This window comes from Calliphora vicina, chromosome 1 (assembly GCF_958450345.1).
Source record: "Calliphora vicina chromosome 1, idCalVici1.1, whole genome shotgun sequence".
Lineage (NCBI taxonomy): Eukaryota > Metazoa > Arthropoda > Insecta > Diptera > Calliphoridae > Calliphora > Calliphora vicina.
This window is the reverse complement of record NC_088780.1, coordinates 69,276,889-69,298,173: the sequence shown is the minus strand read 5'-3', so window position 1 is coordinate 69,298,173 and position 21,285 is coordinate 69,276,889. Positions and strand designations below refer to the sequence as shown.

Below are 21,285 nucleotides of genomic sequence, written 5' to 3'. Positions count from 1 at the left end.
ATTTCAAAGGAAGCAGACCTTTGAAGAACCTGGACAGACTAAGCATACCCCGGCTGAAAAGAAAAACTGCATCACAAATGGCGCCCGAGCTGGGACCCGACTCCAAACACGTATTGTGTGAAGAGGGATGAAATTACTTTTTGGGAAGTGTTTAAAGAACAAGCAGTTCGATTTTTTCTTCCGAAGCGGCACTTGGCTCATTTGGAGGAAAGAATTTACCATCGCAAACAAGGGCCAAGAGAAAAAGCCAAAGATTACATAATGACTTTGCAAACACTAATACGACAACACCCGGAATTAAGAAATATAAACCACACCGACCGAATATATGATGGTTTAAGTTGTACGTGCGGCGTACTGATTTTAGAACTGTAGATGAGCTTATGGAGCTCACAGACGAATACAAGTTGTTACGTCGTGATGACTCGAAGCAGACTAAGCCGCAACCAAGTCATTATATGGGTACTACGAACATCTCTATCCCTTATGAACCCCTTACTACATGTTGGAGGTGTAAACAACTAGGGCATTATAGAACACAATGCAAGAACAGCCAACGATTGTTTTGCTCTAGATTTGGGAAGGACGACGTATTTTCCCGAGACTGTTCCTGTAGATTAGCGAAAGAGAAGGAAATAAATGACGGTCGTTACTACCTCTTCATAGTCGTAAATGACTAACCGATCCGAGCTTCCGTATGCAGCACAGATCGGTACAATTAGCTGACGGAAGTTGTATCGAGAAAGTGAACGTATACCCGACAAGTGTAAATTTTAACGGACAACCTACTCATTTGCTAGCATCGGCCTTACCTAACTTAGCTGAGCCAGTTATCTTAGGAATGGTCTACCTACGAAGGCAAGTTAAGTATCGACGATGTTCGGTTGAATGTTTCGGATCTTAGTACTAAAAACTTATCCCCTCCCCCACTTCAAACTGTAGTAAATCGCTGTTTCATATCCCCAAACCAGGAAAATGAGTTGGGAGTCATTGCACACTAGTACGAAAACTGCGTTCAATGACATGCATGGCCCTTGTAATGCGGGAAGTCATGTAGTCACCATGAAAAACAATCGGCCAATAAAACAGTGGTGTTATCCTGGGAAATGAATCAAAAAGTTGTTGATGTAGATGAGGTTCCCGAAGAAGAAGAGGAGGAAGATCGAGAAGTAGACGATGACGAACCTGGCGAAGACAAACCTATACCGTCTAAAGTAGAAATTGTAGAAATTCCCTCAACTGTAGCTGCAAATATACAAAATGTTCAGGTTACAAAATGCTTCCACAGAGACGGAGAAATCTCAAACATCTTTAATATAGGAGGTGACGCTATCATTCGTTTAGTAGATTCCGACGATTATTGTCAATCATTTTTTTTCAACGAGAGCTTTAACAGAAACAAAAAAAATTATGTCGAACCCAGTTCTATACGTAAGGAGGCTGTAATGAGGTTCAAACTACCGAATAATTGTCAAAAGAAGGTCTTCAAGCGTCCGAGCCGAAATCTTTATGATTTCTGTAAATGTTACCATCGGGTAGTGCAGATCGTAAGATCGAAACTCACATAATGCAAACATTTTTTTTCTTTTCTTTTTTTGCTTTTTTTTTCAAAGTAAGGGGGGAATGTAACGTGCAGTTATAACAGTCAATACATCAACATAACATAATTAATACTAATACAATATATATTACCATATTGTTGTCAATAATTCTTAAACAGTTTATGTGAATTCTAATTGGTTGTCAATAATTCCCAAACAGTTTATGTGAATTCTGATATAAGACATCTAAGAAAAACATGAACAGGGGAGCTAGAATCGAAGTACCGATCTACTTATACTTTGCGTCCGGGTAAAAAGCATAATTAGACGAGGTCTAAATTCATACTTCGTATTAATACTGTAGTTAAAATCTGTAGTTAGCCGACCGAGACGAAGCATTTATCTCGTCGGATTGTACTCATTAGCTAGTCGTAGCCAATAAGTTGAAGTCAGCCGATGAGAGCTGAAGAATTTATCTCCTCGGATTGAATCCATAGATAATATTTACAAATAATTAGTCGTTAGCCGACCTGGACAGACTGGAAACAAAAACTGCATCACATTATAAATACAAATAAGACAAACAATTATCGTGATGAAAATATAAAAAATAAATAAAATTTGCAGAAAAACATCAACAATCTATACAAAAATATTTCTAATACTGCCGTGTAAACATGAAATGTAGTTTTCAAAATGATATCTTGACAAACTGGATGTTTTTAATAATATTTTAAATTTGAAAATATTAATACTCAGTATTGCCGTCTATAAAAGCCTGTATTGTAGTTGTATTTTATGTAATTAGTACGGATAAAATTTTAATTGTATTATTTGTTTGTCTGTTTTATTTTGAGTAATATACGAATCGCGACACTTATTTGCGGACAGAATAAAATAACGCTCGTAGGTGGGACAGACGACAGAGCACTACTCATTTAAGCGATCCAATAAGTCGGTGTGGAACAAATAAATTGCTATCTCATGTTGAAATAAATATAGTTTTCAGATATTGTTTGACATATTTAAAATCAAAACTAACTTTAATTAACGCTAGCAAACATTATGTAATTTCAGTTTCGCCGTTAGATATAAGACTGTTGGGAGCTCACCAACCCCTATCTGCAGGGCGTCGTTACGATCTTTTGTGTCAGAGCTCTGGTTCTCGTCCTCCAGCAGTTATAACATGGTGGTTAGACGGAGTACGGCTGGAAAAAACAACAGAAACGGTGAGTAATGAAAATAAAATATTTTGTAAAATTTTAGGCGATTGTATTGATTTTGCCAATATATTGAAAATAAACATGCGAGTTAAATTTTGTTAGGAAATTGTATCATTCAGGTAATAGAAAAGTTTAGAATGTGCCTCTAGCTTATTCGGGAAATTGATGTATAAATAGTGACAGCATGTTTCAGATCCTGTCAGTTTATCAAAAACTGTGATCGAGATTACTACTACGTTTATACGCACGACTTATTAGCAAATAAATATATTGAAAGTAGAAAAATTTGCCGTATAAACAGTGAATTATTTTTTTATTTGCGAATAGCTAACTCACGAAAACAATTCCTGATTAACGACACTATTTGCAAATAAGATTTTAAAAATTGCCATATTTTTTAATGTTTTTACTTTTTCTATCGTTTTTTAAATATTGCATTGCGTTTTTGCATTAATTGGATTGTAAGACAAACAAGAATTTTTAATTCTTTCATTTTTGCATTTAAAAAAATAAGAATTTTCCGTAACCAAAGTGACATATAAACAGAGAGTTAGTTAATTGCAAATTATTTTCATTTGCGAATAGACTACGTATAAACGTAGTATACATTAATGCGCAATTTCTCGCATCGCACAGTGGGTTCGATGGTAGCCAAAGTGGCGATTAATTCATAGGAGCCGTAGTTTTAAAATATTATATTTTTAATTGATGAGTTATTATAAGCACATAAAAACACAGCATTTTAGAAAAAAATGTAAAGCGCATTATTGTTTTTTGAAAAAAAAAACCTTTGTTCACAATTTATGCTGTAACTTTGGAATGGAAAGCGATAAATTATTAAATACAATTGGAAATTAAAGCATACTTAATGTGCTATTAAAAAAAATTCAAATTATATGTTTATTCTATGTATTTATATTAGTATAAATTTAATTTAAAATCCAATTTTTGTTTTACACAAAATTGTATAAATTTACAAATTTTTTTCAAAAAAGTCACAAATAATAAATTCAAAAAATAAATACATATTAGTATAAATTTAATTTAAAATCCAATTTAGTTTTACACAAAATTTTATAAAAGTACAATTTTTTTCAAAAAAGTCACAAAAGAGAATATTATAATTTTTTAGTAATGAATAAACATAAATCCATAAAAACACAGCACTTTAGAAAAAAAAGTAAAAAAAAAACTGTTTTAACCCGTTAAGTGCATTATTGTTTTTTGGAAAAAAGACCTTAGCTCACAATTTATGATATAACTTTGGAATGGAAAGCGATAAATTAATGAATAAAATTGGAAATTAAAGCATACTTAATGTACTATTAAAAAATTCAAATAATAAATTTATTATATGTATTTATATTAGTATAAAATTAATTTAAATTTTTGTTTTTTACAAAATTTTATAAATGTAAAAATTTTTTCAAAAAAGTCACAAAAGAGAATATAAATTTTTGTAATAAATAATCATAAATACATAAAAAAATGGAAAAAAAATGTTTAACCTGTTAGGCATTTCTTTGGTTTCGTTTTACCTTCTTAATAAAAAATATATTAAAATATTTGTATTATTCTGCATGCTCAAATTCACCACAAATATTTCAATTATCATAAGCTTCATTATAATCATTATCTTCATCATCATTATTATAATCTTCTTCATCATTATCATCATTACTATCTTCATCGTTGTTATCATTTACTGGTCTTGTTAAATAAATGACAACCAGAGTTTTTACACAAAAATGAAAATATAAGCTGATATCCTATACAATTCTAAAATCTATAAAACTAATTTCAACTATTACTAACTTATTACTTGTGGCCCATTGATTGAATGTGAGAATTATCCCAATTTTGGACCTTTTTTAAAAAAAATATTAAAAATATAAACACATAATTTTTATAAAAAAAAATTTAATACCTGATGTTGAAGGTTCCATTATAAAAGATTTACTTTTAATAGATTTAATACTAACAATAATCGCTTGAATTGTAAAAATGTCCAATTTTTTCACTTTTTTTAAAAACAGCAATAATTTGCTAAATTTGACCGCTCACTGAAAAGAAAGTAGACAACTTAGTTGATTTATTTTTACAGCTAATGATCTAGAATTTTATCTACTTTTACCCTATACCAAAATTTATTATAAAAACTTTATTTCTAAATTTCAATTAATCGCCACTTTTATACCATATGAACCCAACGTGCATCGTACAATTTCACACATGAAGTATGAAATAAAAAATTAAATCGTTTCACGATGTGCGAAAAAAGTGTTTCTGTATTTGAATACGAAAACAGACAACACAGATTCTGTTCTTACTGGAATATTTCCAGTAATTAAGTGTCAAAGCAAGAAAAACTTTAACGAATGAAAGAAATTATAATAAAAACAAATTTAAAATGCCAAAATATAACAATTGTGTTTTATTGATTGTTATCTATATGGAGCATTTCATGTCAAGTGAATCAACTTTTGAAATTAATTCGGAAGTAATTTGCACCAAGGGTAGTTCTATTGTGTCCCAAATAGTTTAACTAGTTCTTTCTTCATTCTTTCGAAAAAAAAAAAATAAAAAAAAAATTTAATATCTTTTTCCAAAATCAAAAACATTTTTGACTTTTTTTCAAAATGAGCCTTTTTTTCTTAAAATAAAGCTCACATATTTTCCTTTAAGACCTATTTGGTCTCTTAGAGGGATGCGAATGGGATGTCTTTAAGGAAAAGTCCTAAGATTTCTTTTGAGAAAAAAAATTAAAAAAGATCCCATTATTTTGCAAAAAAAGTCAAAAATTGTATGTCTTGAGTTACAAAATATATATTTCGGTAGATATCCCACTAAGCGACCAAAAGGGTCTTCAAGGAAAATACCTAAGCTTTTGTTTGAGCTAAAAAATTTAAAAAAAGGGTTCATTTTGAAAAAAAAATTTCAACAAAGTTTTTGATTTTGTAAAAAAAATCACAAATTTTATGTTTTGAGTTACAAAACATTTGTTTTGATAGATACCGAACTCGCGTCCCACTAAGCGACCAAATAGGTCTTCAAGGAAAATATCTAAGCTTTATTTTATGAAAAAGGGCCCATTTAAAAAAAAGTCAAAAAAGTTTTAATTTTTTTTTTTAAATATTTTTTTTGAAAGAGCTATCTAATTTATTTGGGACACAATTTGCTAAGAACAATAGGCAATAAGTTACATGGATAAGAAAAAAAAACCTTTCTTTGCCAAAATGTAAAATTTTTACCCCCTCTAACTCAGAGAGTTCTCCACCGATCTTGTTGAAAATATCCAATAGAACTAACCTTGGTGCAAATTTCATCCCGATCGGAAGACATGGATTTCAAAAGTTAGTTCACTTGACATGAAATCACCATATAACCCATATATAAAATTTAATGTGTTTTTGTATGATTGTTTGCGTATTTGTAATAGCACTCGACTTACAGTAAGGAAATTAGTGAACAATCTAATCGGGGCGACCTTTATAACTGGGAAGTATAAAAGAACAGATGTATTGTTGCACGTATTCAGGTTATAACTTCGGAAATGATGTTTGATTTTAAACGATTGCAGTTTCCTATTTGCTTAGCATTTGTCAATTGATAAAGCTCAAGGTCAGTACTTGCAAGTTTGCGGACTAAGTCTAGAAAATCCATGTTTTTTACATAAACAAGTTGCATGTTCGCGAGTGGGAAAACCCACAGACTTATAGGTCTATGAACCAGATGGAAAAACCAAAATTGTTGTATTTACTAAGGCATTGGAACAATAAATAATTAATCACCCCTATCGGCAATAACATGTGAAATTTTGTTCCCATGAAATATTCATTTCCCTCGAAGGGAAAATTGCTATCGGCAATATCACGATGAAATTTACATTCACAATAGTTGATTTTGTTCGTAACAGCTGTTTATTGTTTACATAATTCCATCTAAAAATTTCACAACAAGGGGAATTTTTTCACGTGAACAAAGTTGATGAACGAAAAAAGGAAAAGGGAAAATATTTCATGTGAAATATTGATTCGCGATAGGGGTGAATAAAAATTGTATATACTAAACATTAAATACACACATTTTTTGTTCTAAACTTTTCTATTTTATTACAATTCACATTAAGGTTAGAAAATATAAAATAAATAATGTACATTTTATTATATTAGAAACTAATTTTAGATAGACTAAATATATATAAATCATTACGATACGGGTAGCGAAGCACAACGGGTTTTAGCTAGTCATTTAAATAAAAAACAAAAAGTATAGTGTTGCGCTTACAGTTTTTCCGTACCTGTGATTTAAATTTTTTGGCCATATTTTGGCGAATGATCCCAATTTCCTTACTGTTATAAATTTTAAGTAAAACCTATTCATATATGTAAATAATAAATAAATATTTATAAAATAAAGCTTTTCTCTACACAAAATTCTTACAATGTTCTTCTAACTACATGTTATCGTTTTGATAAATTTAACTTTTATTGCTAAACATTACAAAAGGCGCATCAGTAAATGTAGAAACCATGTACTTTTTACAAGAAATGGTAAAATTTTGAAAAAAGTCGAAAATATTCGGAAAAAATCGAAAAGTCGACTTTTTAAAAAACGGAAAAAGTCGTAAAGTCTAACTTATCGACTTTTCTAAAGCCTTTTGGGAAAAGATATTATACAAATCATGGTGTAATGATATACAAGGTGACACTAATCAAACAGCTGATTATTTTTTTGCTCGAGTTTGTTTACAACATTAATCTTGTAAAATTTTTTTTTTGCTGTATTTTGTATACATTATATCAGCTGTTTTTGACACTATAAAAGTTATTTGTTTTTGTATTGTTGTATTTGTTGCCGTAACGCATACATCTTATAATCATTACGCCATGATACAAATAAAACACTAGAGTGAATGAGAATTACAGACACTCAAGCTTTATTTGTAAAAATATCAAAGCTTAAACAAAGTGTTTTGTTTAAGCTTTGATATTTTTACAAATAAAGCTTGAGTGTCTGTAAAGCTACGTATACACGGTTGTCATATTCTTACAATATTGTCAGAAAATGTTCAATAAATGGTTAACTCCCATATGTTTCAACATAAGTTCTCATGGTTGTGTTAACCATTTTCTGAGCATGTTCCTGACAATCTGACAACCGTGTGTACGTAGCTTAATTCTCATTCACTCTAGTGTTTTATTTGTATAATATCTTTAGTTTTTCTAAAGCCTTTTGGGAAAAGGTTTTCTGATGATCTGGCGCATAGGAACTAGCTTATCTCCCAGCAATAAATTTCAGTGAATTTATCTATTATTGGGAATTCAGCACACTAATTATTAACAAAAAAAAACAATTTTAGTTTTAATTTTGTGAAATTTTTGTTTTTGCACAATAATGTATGTATAAACAAGTAAGAAAGTATGGTGGGTCAAGCCCGACCATAGAATACCCTACACTAAGTAAAAGAGCAAAAACATTTTTCTTTTAAAATTTCAATAATTTATATTTTTGAGTGATTTTCGGAAGTGGGCCTTATATGGGAGCCAGGGTTGGCAAAATTGATACCATCGTACTTTTTTTGATACTATTTGATGTTCAAAAGTACCGTGGTACTCCTGAGACTCATTTGATACGCACAAATCATATTGATACCGACATTGTAAATAATTTCAGAGAAAACTGCAAACAATTTTATAAAAAGTTTTGTCAAAATTTAAGAGAACGTTTAGATTTCGATGACGATATTTTGGTCTAGTTTAACAAATTTTCTCCAGAAAATGTTTTGAGTGGAAAAACTAATAGTATTATTCCGTTTTTAATGAAAATGTTTCCAAACGAAAAAAACTCATTTGAGTCAATTAACACTCAATATAGAGCATTGGCTGATATAATTGAAATTAAACATTTATGTGCTGTTTTTCTATAGCGAACGAGTGCTTTGAGTGGAAATTTAACATGTGTTTTGTTTTGTAACAAAAACAAAATACAAGTAAAATTTCTACTCAAAGCACTCGTTCGCTATAGAAAAACATCACATTAGCTAATGAAAATATATGTATGTATGTATGTAATTTTTGGTAAAGGTATCGCGAATAAAAAACGAATTAAATGAATTAATATTTTAGTAGAATTGTTTTTATGCTAAATTCCCAATTTTATTGATAAATTCACTGAAATTTATTGTTGGGGGATAAGCTAGTTCCTATGCGCATTTCACTGGTTGCTTAGGCCAGATCATCAGGAAACCTTTTCCTAAAAGGCTTTAGAAAAACTAAAGATATACAAATAAAACCATATAGTAATTGAGAATTACAGACACTCAAGCTTTATTTGTAAAAATATCAAAGCTTAAACAAAACACCAACAATAAGCAGTGATTTTATTTTTTCTTACATTTCCTTACTACAATTGGTAGGATTCTTGCCGACACAAACTGTAGTGTGTAAAGAAAAAACTAAAATAGAACAATTGCTTTATTGTTTTCGCAAGAAAATCAAAATAAATTTAATAAATTTATCGTTAAAATGTTAAAATTAATGTTTTCTGACATTTCTAGAATAATGACTGGAATTTTGTCTATACCTCATTCATCGGCTAATGTCGAAAGAGTATTTTCAATTCAAAACATTATAAAAACAAAAGAAAGGAACAAACTTCATGGCAAAACATTGTCTAATCTTATTCAAACCAAAGATTTACTTAAATCTTCAAATACTTGCTGTTTCAATTTAAATGTTTGCAACAAGATTATCCAAAAATACATAAAAAATGTATATTTGTATTTAACATTTAGAACTACTTACTTTTTTATAAAATATGTCTATATGAATTATAAAAGAATATTTCATAAACAAAAATGTTATAATTATAATTAAACAGAACTGAATTAAATTTTAAGTTATTATTATTTCAATGCTTTAAATGAATTGTTGTAAGTTTTTCATGTTGTTTTGTTGTTAATAAATATTAGAAAAAATTGTTTTAGTATCCTGGGGTTCAAAAAAGTACTATCAGTAAAATATTTTGATACCGAAAGAAAAAATCATTTACCATGTATTTGTTTTATGTCTATATTAAAGTTAACTATGTTGAATTTTGTGTGTATACTAGAGGGCTGCACAAGCACATTCATTTTGTCGTCTACACCAAAGTAAATCGCTACTTTATTAATTTACTTTGGTCTACACTGAATGACCTGCTTCACTTCACTCGACAATACTGTAAAATTCCTACGCATGTACTCTATATCATATAGTTTTGTTCGAACTGATTCCCTTAAGGCATCGCAATCATATTGGTTTTTGCGTCGCAACTCTTGATTAAATGCGACGTGCATCGGACGATTGTTAGCTGTCATGCCTAACTCAGATAATACCTTTTTCGACATCATCAATCATATGTCCTCAATTAATATCAAAGCCTAGTTGAAAAATTTCCTCGCCCAGTTGCAAATTAGGATTTGATTACTAATACGCATCTGATGCAAAATATCATCACACATGGCATCTTTGTACTTACTTCACAAATCAGTCGGTTTATCTCAACATGCTTCCCATATGTGGAGATGTACGTATTTGATGAGCATTTAACGAAAGCACTGCATCTCCGAGGGATTATTTCCAATGAGTAAGTTACACAATTCAACATTTATAGTTCGTAAATCTCGGAATGATGTTGGGTCACGAACGTTGACTAATAGCAAACTCAAATAGAAACACTCATCGTTTATTGGATGGACTGTGTAAATGGGACCTAATGCGTCGTGTAAAAATAAATGGGGGAAACATGGAACTGGATTCCCTTGTTTCCGCCTTTGAAATTACTTTGTCGAATGATTCGGGCACATTTCTAAACATCTGGTCAATGTTATAGATGGCATTCGATCAACTCGCTGTAATACATTCTCCTCAGTAAAGTACACTTTTTGGCCATTTTCCAGATGTACGGCTAAATGAAAAACAGTTGGATGTCTTTCATGAATGGCAAATGAAAAATGCGCAAAATTGCTTCTTTACTGTTAACATAGCTGCCCATTTGAAGTTGATTGACTTCATCGTTGGAATTCTCCGCACTAACTCAGTCAAATCGCTGCCTTTGGTTACATATTTGCAGATGTATTTGATAAGTGGGCGTGGACAATTTTTCTTTCTGTTGCGAACATTTAAACAAAAAATTATCCAAATCCGTCCATGCGTTATGCGATTTTAGATATATCGAAAAAAGTGGGCGTCGTCAATTTTTAAAAACTTAAATTGGATTACGACGACAAAAATTAACAAAAATGAGCAAAAAATCTCAAAACTTCAGAGGGCTTGCGGCACGTCTTAACCCCAACCGATTTACCTAAAAATTTTTCAGGATGATTTTGTTACTAATGTTCACCAAACTGGAGGGTGAGAATGGCCAAAATCCAACTTTCGTTTATTAAGGGCCACCCTAGTGTGCATGTATGCATACAGATGTATATTGCCGAATCAAAAACAAACAAACTAAAAGAGGTCATGTTTTCACAAAATTTATGTGCAAATAACCTGTGGAAAAGATAATGTTACCGTTTGTGTTATTGTACAGCAGGGATTGTCATTTCATAGCAGTGATGTTCACGCCATATAACAATTGTTTGAAAAATTTACACACATTTGTTATGCTCTTTTAAAAACTCTTGTTCATTCATCGCTGAGTATGCGAAGAAACCACATGTGACGGATTATCGCAATTTTTTTTCAGAAATTTATTAAGCATTGTTGTTGGTTGTTTTTATTTGAAGCATAGCAAACACACGCGTTTCAATTACAATTGAACACAATAAAACAAAGTCAAAAATAAATACAAAATTTAAGAGAATTTCGGACTTACAATGTATATTTTTTCATTTCCTTGAAATTTAAATTACATTCATTTAATAAATTGGTTTTATTTGACAAAAATTCTAAATCTAAACTTTCTTCATTTTGTTATTATTTTAAGTGTTTGACATTATGTTTGCTGGGTAGCTCTCTCACCAATACATCTTAATTTTTATTTTTGAACATCACTGTTTCATAGCACAATTGTGCAGACGAACAACACACATATTCTTATTCTCTTTAAAAGAGCATAACAAATGCCTCATTTTTTCAGAAATTCATTAAGCATTGTTGTTGGTTGGTTTTTGGACGAAGCATAGCAAACACACGCGTTTCAATTACAATTGAACACAAAACAACAAAGTCAGAAATAAATAAAAAAAATTGAGAGAATTTCGGCCGTAGAATGTATATTTTTTTATTTCCTTAAAATTTAAATTACATTCATTTAATAAATTGGTTATATCTGGCAAAAATTCTAAATCTAAACATTCTTTATTTTGTTCTTATTTTAAGTGTATGACATTATGTTTGCTGGGTAGCTCTCTCACCAATACAATGACAGTTTTAGTTTTGGTAATCCCTGTTGTAGAGTAAGAATACGTGGTTTATTGTTTAGGTTAAGATTTGAATACTTATTTGTAAATTTCTAAAAAGAAAGATTCAATAAAGAAAAAAGATACTGAAAAAAAAAAAAAAAAAATTGTTGTAGAAATGAAACTATATCGATTCGCACCGATTGTTTTACCTCCAACAACGTGTCAATAGAATTAACATCATAGCTCAACGGATATATTGCGTTAAATGTCGTGTGGATATAATTAAACCAGCGCAAATTTTGTCATATCCTTCAGAAATGTTTGTTTATGCAAAAAATTATACAAAAGATTCCGACTTTGGAAGTTTGTGCGCTCCATCTGACTTATTTTTTGAAGTTTGTAAAGTTCATATAAAAGTCTTCGAAAAAATATTTTTAAAAAATAAATCTATAAAAAACATAAAAACATTTGTTGTTGAGCAATGCGTAAGTTGCACCAAAAATACAATTTATTCGAAATTGATTTTATTATTGATTACGATTCACTACATCATATTACATATGTGTACAAAATTTTAATCTTTTACTATCAAAAATAACCATGTTATAACCAAATTTGAAACTACATTATCATCAAGTACATGATTTTCTTAAACAAAATAACGTATACGCTTTGAGTAATTAATTAATAAATCGTTTTTATCTTATTTTAGGTAGTATCCTAATTTTTTTTAATAAATTTGTTGCAATTGAATATTTTTTGCAGTCTTAATGAAAATTTAATGAAGAACCTTTTTTAGTTTAAAAAAGTAGTTGTTAGTAATTAAAATAAAAAAAACATAATAATATTAAAAATGTATAAATAAATTGCTTTTATTTAAAATAAAAAAAATATTTTTATTTAAGTTTTTATTTTTTTATAAAAATTTATATTGATGATACGTTTTTTTGTTTCAGAAAATAACAATTCAAAAAAACGTAAGCCACATATCTTAAAGTGTGCTTTGAAAAAATTAGTTTTTTTTCATAAAATATATTTCTAGAGTCATTTTAATTCAGATTTGAAAATTTTGTTTCAATATCTCAAGTAGTTTTCATTTTATATCGTTTTTTGTTTCTCCTATAAACTTATGTAAAGTGATGTTACGTTATTTTGCATTTTAGGTGACGATATATACATAATTGAATAGTCTAAAAAATAACATTATAATTCGGTGCGAATAGATATAGTTTTATTTCTACAACAATAAAACACGTATTCTTATCCTACAATTACACAATCGGTAACATTTTTTCCACAGGTTATTTGCACATAAATTGTATAGAAACAAAACTTCTTTTAGTTTTTAATGTTATGAATGTGTTTTCACGAAAAAATAAAAACAAAAACAATGCACACAATTGCCCTGCAGTTCATTGCACTAGTTCCGCTACGTCGAATTCGTTGGCCACTAAGAACTACTACTAGTGAATTTTCAACCCACTCGCAACGTTATTGACTGGTGAATTTAACACGGGGATGTCATTGCAAGTGGCCGATTGGCACACTCTGCATAACACTTCACTATTAAATTCAATAGTGAAAATACTCCAGCATTTGAGAAAAAAAGAAAAAATAAATTTTTCTGAGAGCAGGGTGAACACATAACCTCTCGTTTTCTAGTCAAATGCTCTAACCACTAAACCACAGAGCTCTTATTTGTACTGCTCTCTAATTGTTATTAAGAATAACATGCAGTGTTGCCACCAATAAAATTATAAACTACACATGCCTCATGCCTAAATTACACATACGGGAAAAAATTACACATGTAAATAAATTTTCGTGATTTCAATAGGAGAAATGGTCTAAAATTGTCATGAAAATAAAAGGTTTGTCACAGTGGAATCTGGGATGTTTGGACCAAATACGATCACTTTATTGTCAATGGACAATTTTCACTTGCGGTGATTTGAATTTAACCAGGAATTGGATATATGAGCGGTATTAAATCAAGGTTAGCAATGTCTTTTTTTAGTGAACTTTTATAATTTAATGAATTCTTGAGATCAGTCAAATATGTCAATCCCAAATACGCTTTTAACAAATATTAATCAATGTCCATTCGGAGATTGTTCCATTTTAAAATTAAAAAATAGCACACTGTTTGCTTTCGAATTTTAATTTATTCCTAATTTATATTAAGTGCTTTGAAATCAGTTTTGTTTTCAGTTTCAAAGATAAATATTTTTTACTATTTGTTTAAAAATTATAGCTCTGATCATTTTTCTTCCCAGTAAGTACTTTACCAGTAAAATCTTGTAACGTTTATATTTTTAAAATTTGTAGTTATAAATTTGAAATAAAGCTTCCAAAATAGTAAGTCAGTTTTATTGTTTATTATTTAAAACACAAACCGGAAACCAGACAGACAATAGCATAAATACAAAACAGTTCTTACAGGTATAAAAAATAACTAGTAACAATTTGTAAATAAATTTTTCTCCCACAAATTCCTACGTTCTTGTTTTTTTCTCTTAAGATTGGCTAACGTTACTCCGAAATAACTGCAATTACCGCTACCGATATTACCTTTATTCTATAAACAATTTAAAATTATAAAAATACAAATTTTAGATTTTGGGTTATCTTGAAAATTAACGTTTTTCCAATAACAATTTGTAATAACTTGTAAAAATGTATAGTTATTGTATAGTATTTGTTGTTTTATATTTTTTTCATGTTGAAATTAAAAGTCTTATATGTATATAAACTAAAATTTAGTTTCTATTACCAATATTACGCAAACAAAACTATCACAAACGGCGAAATGTTCACTTGGAAAACCAAACATAGCAATATCCAAATTACTTATCGTATTTTTCTGCAAACCTATTTTTCGGCCACGTGCGATCCTAGTACATATAATTCCATTATACTGAGTAACAAACGAGTACAATATAATAAATATTGTTACGAAATTGTACGTGAATTCAAATGTAACGATTTTAACGGCTGATTTAAAAGTAGCAGAATGCTTTTAAATAACAGTGATGTAATAGCAAACTGTAACATATCTGTGGGCATTATTAACATTGAATAAAAGCTTTCAGTTGACCATTGATCGTAAGATGGCAAAGCTGTTTGCTGCGACCGTATATTCGAATTCGAATATTCAGTTAAAGAACATTGTAGAAAGTACACCACAGATGGCGTATGTATTAGAAAACTCTAGAATATACGAACTTTGACAGTTAAAGAGCAATCTAGAGTGCAGATGGCAGTGTTATAAATAGTGGCAGAGGTTGCAGTAGTGAGTGAGTTTATCAGAGACGCTTTTCGAATAAACATCAACTGAGTGCTGTGTTTTTCAAGTGAATTCGTGTACATTATAAAGTGTGTCTGTATTTCTGCGAATTTATAAACGTGTATAAAAAAACCATTGAGTGACTATTTAATTCTGTTGTTGAACATTTTAAATAAATAAAGAGTTGTTACAATTTTTAAACTATAAACGGCTTTTATTTGCAATCAAAAGTATCCGGTTTATTTAAAGGAAATAAACCAACGTTTTGAAAAGGTTAAAACGTAACAATATGAATACATTTAGAGATACTGGATTTTTATTTATCAACTAAAATAGACGATATTGCTACTATCCCTCATATAAATGTACATATTTATTTCAATCGGTTTTGAAATCTGAACAATCCATAATTCATTCATTCATTCAATTAAAATCTAAAATATAGATAAAAGACATACATTGACAATATATTTTGGATATAATTGGAATTTAAAATTACACATGAATTACACATTCACTCAATTACACATGGGCTACACATCCAAGTTAAAATTACACACAATATGTGTAATTACACATGAAGTGGCAACACTGATAACATGTGAGTCTACTCTCTATTTTTGCATTTTCTACATCATCACTGAGAATGAGAGATTGTGAGATGATGTTCGCAAACACTACGAATAAGGTACGGTACATTGTACACATTCACTACGTTTAGTGTATTTTTTAGCGTACATTTAGCGAAGATTTTGTTGAACATGTGGAGTATTGATGAAGACAGAAATTGATATATTTAATACAAAAATAATGTCGGAGAAGTAATACCATGTTCACACGACGGCATTATTCGTCATTCACGCTCTCATTCGTCATTCAACCCCCAATTACGAACTGAATTACATGATTCGCCATACAAAATTTCAAGTGCGAATTACCTTGTTCGTACGTAATTCAGTTTGAATTACCTTATGAATTACGAACGAATGACTGTCATCTCTAATTTTTATCGATTATTTATGTATCAAAATCAGCTGTCCAAACAAAAATGTCAAAACAAAACCAAATAAAGAAAAAGATTTTTGTATTAAATAAATAAATTAAAAGAAATAAAAAGTCTGATTAAAGTTAAAGCCACGCAGCTCTGCCATTCTTTCAGCCCACACCTCTAATAAAGCCCGCTCGCTGCCCTGGTCCCACTTGCTTGCACTTTTTCTTTTTTCTAATAATGAAAAAATAATTAAATTATATTTGTTTAATTAATAATGCTACAATTTTATGTTTTTACTTATCTTTTTTATCCATTGCCAAATTACAAATTTAAAATTCGCACCAAACAAAATAAACAAAAAAAACAAAACATGTAAACAGAAGAAAAAAAAAAACAAGAAGAAGAAATAAATAAATGTCAAACTGAATTACGAATGTTGTGTAAACAGGTTGATTCGCAATCGTAATTCAAAACGCGAATTAAGTAATTCAGACTGCCGTGGAAACATGGCATAAGAAAATCGAAAGATATGTATTTATAAATGTGTTTAATTTGCTGAAAATCGAAAGATATATGTATATGCATTTATAAATGTGTTTATATTAAATTGTATTAAATACAATTTTTGTTTATTAGTTTGTATATTGTATGAATGTTTTTGAAAGCGTAGTATGTATAACAAGTAGACCGATTCTCATTTTTTCAAATTACTCTCTTACATATACGGGTACTATGTGTGCTCAGAGAAATTTATAGCTGTAAACCAATACAACTTTTTAAAAACATACAAAATAAAAGTGTATAAGTGTATTTAATTTTTGTATGAAAATTTCCAACAACAAGCTTACACTATTGTATTTGAATTCAATAATACACTCGATACAATGATACAAGGGGTTTTGTGAATTCAGCAATTGTAAATTCATTTCGTATTTTTATGTTGCGAAAAATTTTATAATTTTTATACCCTTCCTTCACCTTCGTGAGAACGGTATATATAAGTTTGTCATTCCGTTTGTAATTTCTACATTTTTCAAAATCGGTCCACAAATGGCTGAGATATTAGGAAAAAACCAAGACAACCTCGATTTTTTACCTATTTTTGACCTATATCTGGATTACTCAGACATTAATATAGACAATATGGATATCTAATGATAGATATTTCAAAGACATTTGCAACGACGTATATAAGACCATAGTAAGTTGGACCTACAATGGGTCAAAATCGGGAAAAAGAATTTTTAACCCGAATTTATTTTTCAAAAAAAAAAAATTAAAAAACAAAAAAAAAATTTTAAAATTTAAAAAAAAAAAATTTTAAAATTAAAATTAAAAAAAAAAATTAAAATAATAATCGAAAAATTTTTTTTCCAAAAAATGAAAAAAACAACTGGAAACAAAATTAAATTTTGTTTACCTAAAAATATTTAAAATTTTGAAGTATAATTTGGTGAAGGGTATATAAGATTTGGCACAGCCGAATATAGCACTCTTACTTGTTTAGGATATGTTTGTAGATTTATACTTTTGAATAGGACTTGAATAAAATATGGGATGAATTATCGAAAATCATTTAAAGATTTTTATTTTTTAGACAAAAAAAAACGAACTAAAATAGATCAACAAATTATAGAAATGGAGAAATTAATTAAAAACTCATACAAATTTACTCACAAAAATAATGAAAAATTTAACAACATGTATATATTTCTAATAGAAACAGACAAACAAAAAACACATGGAAAAATACCGTACATGTACTTTAAAATCTTCGCTACCTACATGTACCCTAAAAAGTTCACTACGTGTTCGCTAAAATCTTCCCTAAAAAGTTCACTACATGTACGCTAAAAAGAACACTAAACATAGCGTAGATTTCGAAAAGTACATAAACGCTACGATGTAGTAAATGTCTAGAATGTTCCGTACCTTATTCGTAGTGTTTGCGAACATCATCTCACAAACGTAGTGTTCGGTATATTGTATATGTACATGTGCGCAAACACTAAAAACAAGTGAAGGGAATGTGTTCTTCAAATGTACAGTACGAATAAGGTACGGTTTATTTTCGAACTCTGCATGAGAGATTTTGCTTCCCTGTTACCTAGCTCCCTCATCAAACATGTAGCGGACTATCGTCATTTTTTTTTCAGAAATTTATTAAGCATTGTTGTTGGTTGTTTTTGTTCGAAGCATAGCGAACACTCGCGTTTCAATTACAATTGAACACAATAAAACAAAGTCAGAAATAAATACAAAATTTAAGAGAATTTCGGACTTACAATGTATATTATTTCATTTTTTGCTTGAAATTTAAATTACTTCATTTAATAAATTGGTTTTATTTGACAAAAATTCTAAATCTAAACATTCTTCATTTTGTTATTATTTTAAGTGTTTGACATTATGTTTGCTGGGTAGCTCCCTCACGAATACATCTTCATTTTTATTTTTGAACATCACACATTGAACACATTGAAAAATGAATGAGTATTGTGCACAACAAAAATAAAACGAATGTGAGTTTGTTTTGTATACGATCGTATGCTACCATGCCCTGCCGCGTATATGTTTTACTTTTTCACTGCTATGATCAAGAATTATTCGAATCATTCGAATTATTTTTATTTTCATGAATGAATTTTTCTATGTATGCATTTTAATGTGTGTGAATGTGTGCGGCCTAACGTTTAGGGTTCTATAGCTGAAACAAAAAGTCGACTTATCGACCTTTCGACTTTTTCCGTTTTTTAAAAAGTCGACTTTTCGAACTTTCGACTTTTGGTAGTTTATGAAAAGTCGACTTTTCGAACATTCGACTTTTTAGTTAATCGACTTTTTTCGACTATTTTCGACTTTCCGACTATTTTCGACTTTTTTCAACTTTTTACCATTTCTTGTAAAAAATACATGGTTTCTACATTTATTGATGCGCCTTTTGTAATGTTTAGCAATAAAAATTAAATTTATCAAGGCGATAATAGTTAGAATAATGTTGTAAGAATTTTGTGTAGAAAAAACCTTTATTTTATAAACATTTATTTATTATTTACATATATTAGCATACACTACAAAAAATGCAAGTGCAATATTTTTTTTAACAATCTAAAAAGTCGACTTTTATCGACTATTCGACTTTTATCGACTATTTTCGACTTTTATCGACTATTTTCAACTTTTGAGATAACATAATCGATTGTTCGACTTTTTTGCGACCAAAAAGTCGATTTCGACTTTTTTCAGGAAATAGTCGATTGTTCGAACAATCGACTTATAGAACCCTACTAACGTTCTTATTTATCATTACCCTGCCAACAATTACTATCCAAAAAGTGTCCCAAACGTATCATCTTGAAGTTGAAACTCATCGAATATGATATCGCTTTCTTATCGTAATAGTGTCACAGTGCGGGAAAAAACATGCCACGCATATGATACCTACCAATTCTATCCATTTAGTGTATTATTATATCTAAATTTATGTCTAAAAAGTGTCCAGAGAAAAGATAATGTTTCCAATTCTGCTTCTTGCATTAAAATGGAAATATTTTATTGCATTCCAGTTATGAAAACAATATGCATATACTTATTTACATTAAAAATAAATAAAATAATGATATAACTTAACTTAATATGACTTTAATTAAAAATTAGAGTATACAAAATTATATAAAATATGTTTCACTAATTAGTTGGAATACGTATTTACATTTAAACAAAAAAAATTCACTAGTTATTGGACTAACTCTATACCTTTAAAAAAAACTTTATTTATTGATACACTTTTAACAAACACTTCAATTACAAATATAATTTAAATTAATCACTAATTATTTAATAAAACTTTATTTATCACTATTTAATTTGAACTTAAGTTAAAACACACACTTTTTATTTAACACAACCGGTGATTTTAAAATTCATAAATATACTGAGTATTGTCATGTTCTTCTTCTTTCTTTTAAAATGTAAACAGTAAAAAGTCGATAGTAATGTAATTTGTTATTGTAAAATTTGTCGCTAATTAAAAATTATATTCTTTTCTATATTAAAATGTATCGTTTTTGTATCATAATGTACTTTTTCATATGGTCTATTAAGTTAATTTTTTCTGATCTTTGTTTATAACTAAAATGTACATTAAGATGAGCATAATTCGATAGCAATGTAATTTGTTTTTGTAAAATATTTTTTATATGCTGAGTGACATTTTTGCGACACAAAAGAGACACATTTTAGTATACATATCGAAAATATAACTTCCAATTGCTGGCAGGGAAGAGACACATTTTAGTATACATATCGAAAATATAACTTCCAATTGCTGACAGGGTATGTTTGCACCCACACACACGAACATTTAATAATACAAAAAACTCGGTGTGCACTGCTTCATTGTGACCTGAAATCATATTTGTACCATTAACACGGTGTATATTTACTCTCATTGTCATATACTGTCTCTCATTCTATACTCTGTTGTTTTGTTCTGTCGTTGGTTGTTATTGTTCCTCATTCACACTCATTCGTTTTGTAAATACCCAACGATCTGAAGTAACTGTTGTGCTGGTGAATGTCTTGAGTAGCAAATGAATGTGCATGTGCAGCCCTTTAGTGTATACCAACATTTTTAAGCGATTTATGCACGTTAAAGTGATTTTCGGAAGCGGGTCTATATGGGAGCTATGACTAATTATCGTCCGATCGTAACAAATTTTGACATTAATTTTTGTATATATAAAACTTATTTGGAGAGGAATTTGTGGAGATACATATATAAATTAAACATTTATGACCGATAAAGTCCAATTTCGGAAGGACATTTGTATGGGGGCTAGGTGAAATAATGGACC

The 21,285-nt window shown here is 29.3% G+C and overlaps 1 protein-coding gene across 1 annotated transcript in view; it reads left to right on the top strand.

Annotated features, from left to right (window-relative positions):
- The window catches only part of side-VII (sidestep VII), a 475,559-nt gene that overhangs the window by 29,407 nt on the left and 424,867 nt on the right, over positions 1-21,285 (top strand). The window contains exon 4 of the mRNA XM_065499240.1: positions 2,619-2,770. Coding sequence (XP_065355312.1) covers positions 2,619-2,770 — 152 coding nt within the window. The remainder of the gene's footprint in view (positions 1-2,618; positions 2,771-21,285) is intronic.